General features: G+C 48.2%; 1 protein-coding gene across 8 annotated transcripts in view; it reads right to left on the bottom strand.

The window, feature by feature from the left end:
• The window catches only part of GRAMD2A (GRAM domain containing 2A), a gene marked incomplete at its 3' end in the record, with an annotated part of 65,040 nt that overhangs the window by 13,372 nt on the left and 39,649 nt on the right, over positions 1-12,019 (bottom strand). For all 8 annotated transcript variants that reach the window (XM_081170071.1, XM_081170068.1, XM_081170072.1 and 5 more), the window contains 5 exons: positions 11,583-11,678; positions 9,513-9,573; positions 8,673-8,745; positions 6,852-6,955; positions 3,086-3,184 (listed from right to left, as the gene is read on the bottom strand). In XM_081170071.1, coding sequence (XP_081026197.1) covers positions 3,086-3,184; positions 6,852-6,955; positions 8,673-8,745; positions 9,513-9,573; positions 11,583-11,668 — 423 coding nt within the window. In that variant the 5' untranslated portion in view covers positions 11,669-11,678. The remainder of the gene's footprint in view (positions 1-3,085; positions 3,185-6,851; positions 6,956-8,672; positions 8,746-9,512; positions 9,574-11,582; positions 11,679-12,019) is intronic.

Raw genomic sequence — 12,019 nt, forward strand, 5'->3', positions numbered from 1 at the left:
AGCCCCCCACAAGGTCTGAGGGACGTTGGACTGGCCCCCTGTTGAAAAAGTTTGCTGACCCCTGGGCTCAAGTGTTGTCATAGTGCTCTGGTGGAGAGAAGACCTTATTTATTCTATTTTTAATGGTGCCTTTCACACAGGGAGCTCAGGGAACATGCTCCCCTCTATTTTATCCTCACAACAACCCAAGTAGCAATAGGCCCATGACTACCTGCCACCTTCGTCACCTACCCCCAAGGGACTGTTGTAACCAGCTGCCCTGCAAGGACATCACTGAGCCTGCGATGAGACTCCGGCAGACCCAGCAAGGCTGCATCACGCCAGGCCTCCCGGGGCCTCTTTCTGAAATGCCAGCCGCCCGCCCGCAATGGGTGGCTTGAAATGGAAGCCACGCATGCACCTGGAAGAGTTTCATGGGTTTCAGTTTTGGAAAACCCATCAGGCGGCTGCCAAAATAGCAAAAGTTCATTTAGCCGTGGTGAACATGCCTAGTTCGAAAAACCACATTCCATCCACCCCTGCTCTTCTAGGGTTTCAACCAGAGGCGTCGCCTTCATTTCCTGTGCTCAGGTTGCTGTGCAATTTTATGGGCATTGTTTCATGTTATTTATTCTGAATCGTAAGCTGTTGCCACAAAACTCGACTTTTTCTTAATCGAAAGGCAGGGTTAGAATGTTTTCAGACCAGGGCTGGGGGACCTGTGTCCCGTCAGTTGTTGTCTGGCAGGCATGGGGAACCTCTGGTCCTCCAGATGTAGGTGGACTACAACTCCCATGAACCTCAGAAAGCCCAGACAGTTCAGGAACATTTGGAGGAAGAATAACAATAATAATTTTTATTTATACACCACCCTCCCTGGCCAGAGTTGGGCTCAGGGCTGCTAACACCAGTAAAATTACAATAAAAACATAATGGGGGGGGGGGAACCAATTTAAAATGCAGGTTAAAATGCAATTTAAAATGCAGCCTCGTTTTAAAAGTAGCCCATAGATCAAAACCGTAAGGGGAGGGAAACATAAGGGCCAGACTGAGTCCAAAGCAAAGGCCAGGCAGAACAGCTACGTCTTGCAGGCCATGCGGAAAGACGTCAAGTCCCGCAGAGCCCTAGTCTCTTGTGACAGAGCGTTCCACCAAGTCGGGGCCAGTACTGAAAAGGCCCTGGCCCTACTTGAGACCAATCTAGCCACCTTGCGACTTGGGACCTCCAGAGTGTTGTTATTTGTGGACCTTAAGGTCCTCCGCAGAGCATACCAGAAGAGGCGGTCCCATAGGTACGTGGGTCCTAGGCCGCATAGGGCTTTAAAGGTCAAAACCAGCACCTTAAACCTGACCCTGTACTCCGCCGGGAGCCAGTGCAGCTGGTACAGCACCGAGTGGATGTGATCCCGCGGCAAGGACACTATAAGGAGCCTCGCCGCGGCATTCTGTACCCGCTGGAGTTTCTGGGTCAGCTTCAAGGGCAGCCCCGTGTAGAGTGAGTTACGATAATCCAGCCTGGGGATGACCGTTGCATGGATCACTGTGGCCAGATCAGGGCGAGAAGGGTAAGGGACCAACTGCTTAATGCGGCGGAGATGGAAAAAAGCCACCTTTGCTGTAGCTGCAACCTGCGCCTCCATGGAAAGGGAGGCGTCAAAGGTTACACCCAAGCTCCCTGCCCCAGCTGTAGTACTACAGTTCCCCAAATCCCTGATGTTGGCAGGGGCTGGTGGGCATTGGGAGTCCCAAGCCTGTTTTAAACAAATAAATATTGTGAGTGCCTGCTCTCACCGGAGATAGATGCCACATTTGTAGTAGTTCCACCTCCCTTTCCCCCTGCCCTCTGTGCTCTGAGCACCCTTCTCACACACACCCTATCCAAGAAAGGGTGGCAAAACTAGTAGCACACTTGGCCACAGGGAGCAGGTGGGTACATTGTGCACGAACAGGCTGAAGATGGGAGCTCCAGCTTCCTCATCTCAAACATGATGTCAACTGAACTCAACATGGCACAAGATTTGAGGAAGGATCGATATCAAGGTGATGTAAGGAGGACCATCAGCCTTCAAGAGGGTGTGCTAGCAGAACCAAAGGTGAGGAAACAGTGACCGCAGAAGAGCTGGCAATCCTTTCATGTGGGGCAGGGATGGGCAAGCTGTGGCCCTTCCAGAAGCTGGATTACAGCTCGATTCATCCTTGGGCCATGCTGCTTGGGGCTGATGAGTCAACATCCAGGGAGCCACAGTTTCTCCATCCCCAATGTGACACAAGGAGTAAAGGGCACTAGATAATAATTAACAACACAGCAGGTTTTTACACACAAACAAAAAACATATACACTATAAGTACTGAGTGGGAAATCGTTGCCTCCAGACCTAAATGCCAAGGACATGAAGTGGGGGAGAATTGCATGACACATCTAAGGCGAACAGGTTTATTTGTATCATAAGCTTTCACCAGCAAAAGTCAATGGGTGCCTCAAGTGCACTAGAACCTGCTAGCTGATGATGTGGAGCCTACTAGACTCTGCTGAAACAACCAGCAACTTCCCGTTCCTTTCCGAGTTGACGTAACCCATGAAGAGGGCAGGCTGGGACTGAACCCAACATCGTAAAGGGACACGATTCGCACCGGGGGAATTCTGAAGGGCTGGGTGGAAATGTGTAGAGGTCCTGATTTGCGCCGCAGACCCAAGGCTCAAAGCCAGGGAGGCTGATCTGTGGCCTTCCAGAGGCTGTTGGACTACGACTCCCATCATCCCTAGCTGTCGGTCATGAAGGCTGGGTCTGATAGATGCTGGAACACAACAATGCCCGGAATGTCACAAGCTCCCATTCCTTAGGCCAGTTTCTGTCTAGGGCCACATTCCCTTGGGAGTAACCTATCAGAAGCTGCAGGCCTGGAGTGGGCGGGCCATAAGGCAACTCCGTACATTCCTAGGTGCAGATTACGTGGGATATCTGCACATGGGCATTTAATGTCCCTGACCCCCACCCCCAAACACAGCAGATTTATTGCTGAAGAGGCTAAAAGGCCAAGTATTTATAGGTGAAAATGTTCACAGCTTTGACCTCAAATAGTACAGATCTTTGCCTGTGTCACTTACCTTTCGGCTGGCATTGGTGGTGATAGCAAGTCCATTCGGCAACAGGCGAGCCGTTTTGTGCTTTTTTATCAGCTGGACAGAGACAACAGGAATGACAACCTGAAACGGAGAAGAATGGATGTAGTTTGTGCGCGAGCCAAGAGCTGAAGTCATGGGATCACACAGGATAACTCCCTGGGTCATTAATTTCTGGTTGCAGAATCATCACCCAAGTCCTAACCATATTCAGTCTGCAAACAAGCCACGAGAGGAGGCTTGTGCAACTGGAAGTAAGACCCCATTTGCACTATGCATTTAAAGCCATTTCCTGTCACTTTCCTAGCATCACAGAACTGTAGAGCTGGAAGGGACCCGATAGTCATCTAGTCCAACCCCCTGCAAGGCAGGAATCTCAACTAAAGCACCCACGACAGATGGCCATCCAACTTCTTCCAAGGGAGTTCATTCCACTGTCAAACAGCTCCTGCCATCCAAAAGTTTTTAAGTATTTGTGGCGTCTCCCAAAGAATCCTGGGAACTGTGGTTTGTCCAGAGTGCTGAGAGTTGTGAGGAGACCCCTCAGAGAGCAACAATTCCCAGAGTTCCCTGGGAAGAGGGACTGGCTGTTAAAACCAGTATGGAAATTGTAGCTTTGTTGAGGGGAATATGGGGGTCGCCTAACAACTCTGGGCACCTTTAAAAAACCACCCATCAAATGCTTGCAAGCAAAAAAGTCTGTCTACTTGCTTCTTTAACCTTATCGGCCAGTCAAACATTGGTGTTTAAAAACAACAACAACCTATGAGTAGCTTTTCCTACCCACATTCTGCTCACTGTCAATAAAGGCTGGAAATACTTAGGCTGTGAACAGATGAAACAGAAGGCACTGCAGAGGCTGAAATGAAGCATCAGATAATTGCTCTTGCCTGCAGTACACGTTTTCTGCCCCATCATGGGCTATGATGAAATCGGTTATGCAACTTCTTATAGTAATTCCAAGCTGCATGAAAAGACCACATAGCTCAGTGGCAGAGCAGGCAGAAGGCCCCCATTTCAGGAAGAACTGAGAAAGGCTCCTTTCCCAAATTTTGCACAGCTGCTGCAGATGTAGATGACCCAGAGCTAGATAGATCAATAGTCTGACACAGTGCAGAGGCAGATTGCTATATATCCTGGGGGGAAACCAAGAATTCCTATAAATAAGAATGTGCCGGATGCCAGGTCTCATGGCAGGGCCATTATTATTATTATTATTATTATTATTATTATTATTATTATTATTATTATTATTATTATTATTGACTCCAAATGCTCTGTAATGGTGCAATTTCCAGACCACTGCGTTTGAGAAGAATTAGGACAGTGACCACAAATGAAGCTGCTGGGGACCCGCAGCAGAAGCCCCGGCAGGCATTGCTGTTGTCAGGGAGGCCCTTGCAGCAGCCTGAGGGTGCAGGGCAGTGACACATCAGCCCCAGGGAAACGGGTGAGATTAGAACAAGAAAGGGGCCAAGTCTTTCCCAGGGCAAGGTTCCCTCTCTCCTCCGTTGGGCTTGTATGGCTGTCATTATGCTGAGTGCTGGGTCAGAGCAAGCACCACAGATGCAGTAAAGGAGGGACTGGCATGAAGCAAACATACCATAGGCCTAGGAAGACTCCCAAGTGTCATGGATCCAGAGGAGTGGTGGGAGGCACTAGCTGGGGAACTCCCAGGGGAAGAAGCTCAGAGACGGGGTTGGTGGTAGGACGACAAATGTATGGTCAGAGGGAGAAGACTGGAAGAAGGAGGTATCAGAAGCTGAAGAGGCAACAGGGTTTCGTGAGCAGGAAGAGGCTGTGGCAGAGAGTGGTGCAGAATCAGAGGCAGGAGAGGAGTGGGGCCAGGAGACAGAGATGAGGCAGGCTGCTGAAGAAGCCAGGGAGTCTCCCCCTCCTGCTGTGACCAGCTCCCTTTCCCCCTGGTCTCCCAGAACACACAGAGAAATGAAGAGGAGCAATGAGAGACAAGATGATGGAGCCTTACGTTGCTGGGGGAGGAATCTTAGAGAGCAGTGGGAAGGTGGGGACTTTCAGGCCTCACAACTGCCTCATTGGGGCAAGACCTACTGGGAAGAGCTGGTGTGATCACTAGGCCTGTGCTGTTTGGGTTTCTTCTAATAAATAGTTAACTTCACTGACTCCAGTGTTGTTGTTTTTATTGCTGAGCTATTCCTGACTCTGGCTCCTGACATCAAGGCAGAAAAGCCATCTCCTTTACTTAGTGCCTAGCACATGAAGGAGAAAGAAGAACATGCCACAGATTGTGGACATGACCCTCAATCTAAGGAAAATAAACAGTCGGAGGGAAAAGTTCAAGGCTGCAGTTAGATAAATTGCAATGTAACGACAGAAGAGTCCTGCTAAATGGGCTGAACGTTGTGGAGTTGGAAGCAGCCTTCTTCCTGAGCAATGTTTATTTAAATAGGTAGCGCTCAGGATATAAATAATTCAGCCGTTCGGCACCATTTTAAGGAAGTCTGTTCTAAATATGGACGAGCGTTACCCATCAACGGCAGTGTTTACCAGATAACCCCAGAACTGTAAATCAAGGAAAGCAGCAGGAATTCTGCACTGTTATCAGAATCAGCTATGGTTTCTCTTATGCCACAGACACAGGCCTTGCCTCCAAAGCAGCTTGCTTTGAGGATTTAAAACAAAACAAAAAAGTGACATTTGTTTCCATAAGATGTCCTTGCACCTTAGAAAGCTGGGTTCAACCATCTTGCTTGTCCACTTTGCCATGGTGAGTGGGGAGCCAGGCTCAGGCGAGTAAGATCCCAAATCTGGAGCTATAGGCAGAGGCAAGCTGGTGTGCATCCCAAAAGCCAATCTCAGCTCAGGTCTTCAGGTAGCAGAGGTGGCCTCTAGCGACCCAAGTGGTGTTCTGAGCTCGGAGCAGAGACAGAGTTGGGCCTCCTGTCTGAATTAAAGAAGCCGAGGAACAGGATTGCCTCTAGGGCCAAGCCCAAGGGGCACCCCAAGTTCAGAGCACCTGTCAAGCATACAGGCAGGGCAAGTCTCTGCCCCAAAACCATGTGGGGTCAAGGGCCTGTATCTAAGGGGTGGGCAGTGGAAGTGGGAATGTAAACATTTGGCAAACATCGCACCCTGGGACCTTAGATTGAATGTGCTGCAAAGAATGAACAAAGGAAGATAATATTCAACTCCTCCAGCACTCTAGGTTTGAGACAGCATGAAGATTACGAAAGACTGCACACGCAAAAATGGATTTTGTATTTATAAGAGATGACAGAGCTGCTGTCTGTGAGGAGGAAAATATGGCTGCTGTAAGAATGGACAACAACAAGTAATGACTGAAATGGAAATTAAAGATGAGAAGATGTGGCAACATGAGGAAGAGATGGACATATGTTTGCAACAGAAGTTGGAAACCTGGTTTTAAGAAATTGTATTAAATTAAAGTAATTCGGACAGATTTGTAATAATTTGGAAAACTAACAAAAATAAATATTTACTTTTAAAAAGGGCTTTCCCCCCCCACCCTGCAGCCAGCAGCTCCAAGCATAGATATCAGATTTCCCCCGGAACTTGTGCTACATTTGAGATGCTGCAGTTGAGAGGCAACACTTGGAGAAGGCACCTCCAATGCTGCAATCAATGTTTGACTGGCCAACAGGTTTGAAAAAGCAAGTAGGCATTTGGTGGGTGGTTTTTATTACTGTCGCCACTTCATTTGATCTCCATCGAACACACTCCTCTTTTAGTCTGCTAATGTTTACTGACTCACCTTGATATCCTTCCCAAAAAGGTTTGCATAGAAACAGAGCCAGTTTGGGGAGATGTAGAGGCGGCCTTGGATGAGGATGTCTCTCTGGAGAGCACAGGAGCAGACTGCAAAGAGAAAAGGCATCGTGTGAAAGGGTGTTGCTGGTCCTGCTTTGCAGGGGGGAAACATCACCTCCCAAAGCAGTTTGCCCCCAGTCAAGATTCAATGCACCCTGCTGGTGGCAGCGGCTGTACATAAACGAAAGGAGATTCGGAATATACCACTGGGGTTACAAATAAAATACAGTGGTACCAAAAGGTTAAGTACTTAATTTGTTCCAGAGGTCCGTTCTTAACCTGAAACTGTGCTTAACCTGAAGCACCACTTTAGCTAATGGGGCCTCCTGCTGCCGCCGCGCCGCCGTGTGATTTCTGTTCTCATCCTGAAGCAAAGTTCTTAACCTGAGGTACTATTTCTGGGTTAGCGGAGTCTGTAACCTGAAGCGTATGTAACCCGAGGTACCACTGTAAAAGGCACAATGGAAGGGAACTTGAAACTTGCCTACTACTTTATGATGTTCTGTTAGTACTAAGGAAGGTCTTGTTATTATTATTCTACAGGAGGCAGGAATCAGATCTTTATCTTTCCCCACCACTGCAGATTTACTCTGACAGGTGGGTGGTGTCACGGCGGCATCAGGAGACTGATAGGTGGGTGGCCCCACCCAGTTGTCAAAAGCTCCCCCATGGGGCAGAGTCTGCTTCACCATCTCATTCCTCCAAGGGGACTTGCTGGAAAAGCAGCACCCCATCAGCTGTTGCCCCCCAGTGACACCATCTGATTGGAAGGTGGGTGTGGTTTGGAGGAAATGGCCTCAACGGTCAGCTTGGACTTCCTGATGGGTCAAGACTGGCCCACAGACCAAAGTTTCCTCAGCCCTGCTATTTGGAACTTTGCTACTTTGATTTCATATTTTGTTCTAGTTGCTCTTTCATTTTCCTCTCCAAATTTTTCACCATCATTTTAGTCTTTGTTTTGTTCAATTTGAATCCTGATAATTTTCCGAATTTCTCCAATTCTTCCAATACTTTGCCAACACTGGTTTGAGGTTCCTCTAAAGATAATACTAAATTGTGCGCATATGCCTTCAATTTAAACTCCTTGGACCCCATTTTAATTCCGCGTATTTCCGATGTTTCCCTCGCCCTGTTTGCTATCACCTCTAGCGCCATTATAAACAGCAAGGGGGATAGAGGGCATCCCTGTCTCGCTCCTTTCGCAATATCGAATGACTCAGTCAAATTGTTATTGACAATCAATTTAGCTGTTTGGTTGGAATATATAGCTCTTATGCCCTTCATAAGTGATCCCTCCATCCCCATTGCTTCCATACTCTTTATCAAAAACTGCCAAGATACATTATCAAACGCTTTTTGATAATGCGTCTGTTATTTAGAACTTTGGAACTTCTTTCTCACCAACAAGGCAAATTGAGGTTCTCCCCCTGCTCCAATGGGGACACAGTGATGGGCAAAGCTGGCAACCCCAAGCCCCCATTCCAAGATCCAGGTCCATGTGGCTCCTGCAATGTACTTTTCAAAAAGCATTCAAGCGATTACTCATTACATTTACTGTGTCGCATCGAGTTTGGCCTTCAGAAAACCAGGTGGGTTAGACACCCTGGGCTAAGGTTGTCCTCTAGGAGGTGGCTTCAGCCAGAATACCTCTAGCTGTTGAGGGCCTCATCCAGAAATGAACCGCCAGGCCAGAGTAGCCAGCCTCCAATACTACCCTTCAACTCTATGAGTCACTTCCTCCCTTTAAGCAATGTTTACCACTCACCTTTCAGCACACTCTCCTCGGTAGGGATGTCCTTGAACAACTTGTGGTACTGAGAGTTGTATTTATTTGGAGGCTAGACAAAAAAACAGACATAAAAAGAGCTAAGGATATCAAAGAGGTCACGCCCGAGTGTACTGGCAGCAGGCAGATATTGGGCAAAATAGTCTGACCACAGGTTTTACATTCTTGCAGCCTTTTCCCTTAAATCCTCCTCATCATGTCCTCCTCCTCCCAGGACCCATTATGAAGAGTTCAGAAAAGAGACAAAGAACACACTGTCCGGATAGTAAAGTGCTGGGAAGTAAAACCCATTAGCCTACTGACAAAGGTAACGATGACATTTGTTGCTCCGCCTCCTTTTGTCTCTGGCCCGCCCACACTGACATGTGGCCCTCAGCAGGTTGCCCCGAAGGGAATGCGGCCCCTGGGCTGGAAAACATTCCTGCTTTATATGGAAAGATGACTATTCCTGTGCTGTCTGCTCAAAACTTGTTTCCTTCTGCAATGCCTAACAATTATTTAGACACCTCCCCGCCCCCCGCCATGGGGCACCTGAAGAGAGAAGTCAGTGACGATAACAATAAAAACATGCATGGAGAGAGCCCATAAAAGGTAAATACTGTATCTAGCAGGTGTCACTAGGCCAGAGTTCCTGTGAAGTTTAAGCTAAGAGCAGACGGTGGAGCAGCAGGACCAGGATGCAAGAGGCAGCTTTCAGTCCAGCAGGAGGGAAAGATTACAAGGGAAAAGCAAGCAGAATCCGGCCAGACGGTTTGCCCCTGACCAAGGGCAGTGGCTGCAGAGTCCTGGAAACCAGCACCCTGCCCCTCCCCAACTCACCGTGACTTCGCTGCGGCATTTCTTTAACTCCTCCTCCTTGATGGCATCACTCAGGTGCAGGCTGTAAGACAAAGGGAGATTCCACGGATGGGCATCCCTACGGCCATACTCACACAAAAAAACACCCTGCATTTTTATCAAGATCCCGCTCAAAACTCAATTAGGCTGGTGGCGGCTGCCAAGAGGGCATTCTGGGGTCTGCAAACATAATCGACTTACTGAGGTCTGCCAAATTAGAGGTCTTGGTTCTTTTAAGATGGGCTTTAAAAGACCTGCACTTTCAGGACAGGCTTATGAAGTTCAGTTTACCTAATCAATTCTTTTGGCTGCTGTTCCGTCTTTCTGCTTTCCATTCCTTTTTATGCTGCATTTTGTTCTGTTTGACCGAATCGTGCTGAAAAGGCAGGTTATTAATTCTGCCCCCCAACCCTTACTGTAAAAGATGATCACACTAATCCTAGGTTATACCAGCTATGTTTCGCTATCACCTCCTGTAAGAAAGAAACCGGTTCCGCGTAGACAATGGAATCTTCCTCCCAAAAGTAAAGAGACGTTTGAAGTTGCAAGGACATCACCCTCGTGAGAAATGACTAACAGGTTATCTGTATGTTTCCTGTTAGTCATATCTCACGAGGGCTGTGTCCTTTTCCACGTCAAAGAAAATAGCAAGCCACTAAGAATTTGTAGGAAATTTTAAAAAGCGGCATCAAGGTGTTGTGACACACATGCATCCACGAAGATCCTTCTCCTCTTTGTAGTTACATTTGCCCTCAAATGGTATTTTAAACTTCAGATTTGCATGGTTGGGTAGTTCACAAGCTCCACCAGCTTCACTGGACCAGGAAACAGGTGAGAGAGATGCTGGAGCCTTGTTTGTACAGGATATTAACGGGGGCCACATAACTCTCGCAAGGAAGGCAGAGATCTCTGACCCCTAACTTACATTCCGCTTACTTCAGGACAGGTACACACAGTGGCGTAGCGTGGGGGGTGCAGGGGGGGCCGGCCGCACCGGGCGCAACATCTGGGGGTTAGGGTTAGGGGGCGCAAATCCACGGGTTAGGGGGCGCAAATTACTTGCCTTGCCCCGGGTGCTGACAACCCACGCTACGCCACTGGGTACACACTCCCCCTTCCTCTTCCTTCTTTAGCATGGGTCTGTGGAAGATTGCTGCGCCTACTCTCCAGGCAATTGGGTAGCTAGGGATCCATTTTAGATCTAAGGTGTGTACATACTGTGTATGACTCCCTGCTTGTTTATGTGCAACCAGGCTGTCAAAAAGAAGCATCTGTGTACGCTGCCTCCTTTATTTCATGTAACAAACCAACCGTTCTTTCTTTCCTGGTGCGTGAACTCCTTTGTTAGGCACAAGGTCATGAGTAAAAACACCCATTAGTAAGGAATGCACATTTTGACTCCAGCAAAAGATCCTAAATCTCTAGGGTGTGTACATAGGGAACATGTGGGTGGTGGACACACAGGATGTGGGTCCAGACATACACCTTGTCAACAGTAGCCAGCGACAGCCTTATATTCTGTACTAGCTCTACAGAGGCTACCCTCCCAGGGCCGACCAATTCTGGTGGCAGGGCAGAATGGTAATGAAGCATGGGGAAGAAGGATTGATTTCTCCTTCCCTGTGTGCACGGTCCTGATCCTGTGCTGCCTCCCTGCAGCTGAAACACAACATTTATACGAAAGCTAAACACCCAATCACATTCCTGCAATTAATGTTACACTTATTTCGGCCCTTTGTGTTGACTTCTTACAGCTGAAGTGTCATCCTAAGCATGCTCTTGAATGGGGCTCTGTCCCAAGTAAGAGCACATCAGATTGATGCCTAATGTCAGCTGAGCCCAGTTTACAAACACCCAGATGGTAGCTATTAGATATGATCCCAGCAGAAAGAGAAGGGAAAGCAATGTGGGGTGTGTGTGTGTGTGAGAGAGAGAGAGAGAGAGACAGAGAGAGAGAGAGAGAGAGAGAGAGAGAGAGAGAGAGAGAGAGAGAGATGAACTCAGTCCCTCTAAAAAGCAAAGCAAAACGTAAATAAATGCAACCGCACTCACCTGCCATTTGGAGAATCCAAGCTCTTTTCCTTGTGTAATGCCTCCAGTTTGTCCAGGCTGTGCATGAGCCCTGCTTTCTCATGCATTGGTTTCGTGCTGCAGAAAAAGAAAGGAAGGGAGACACAGAATAATACAAGTTGTATCCCAAGCGAAAAAGCAGCCATTAGGTGGTGATCGTAGCACATAACACAGGACACAGCCAAGCCACTATCCCGTCTAGCTCATAAGTGTCTAAGCAGACGGATGGCAGCTGTCCAGTTTTAGGCGGGGGTCTTCCCCAGACCCACCTGGGAACGGAGGCCTGGGACACATTCTGCATGCCAAGCAGATGCACAACCACTAGGGCCTAGATCCCTAGATCTTGACAGAGAGCAAGGTTACAAAATGAAGCCCATGTTCTGTTCAGCGACACAAAACCTGCCATGAGTTACTAAGTG

This window comes from Podarcis bocagei (assembly GCF_964188305.1).
Source record: "Podarcis bocagei genome assembly, chromosome: 14".
Lineage (NCBI taxonomy): Eukaryota > Metazoa > Chordata > Lepidosauria > Squamata > Lacertidae > Podarcis > Podarcis bocagei.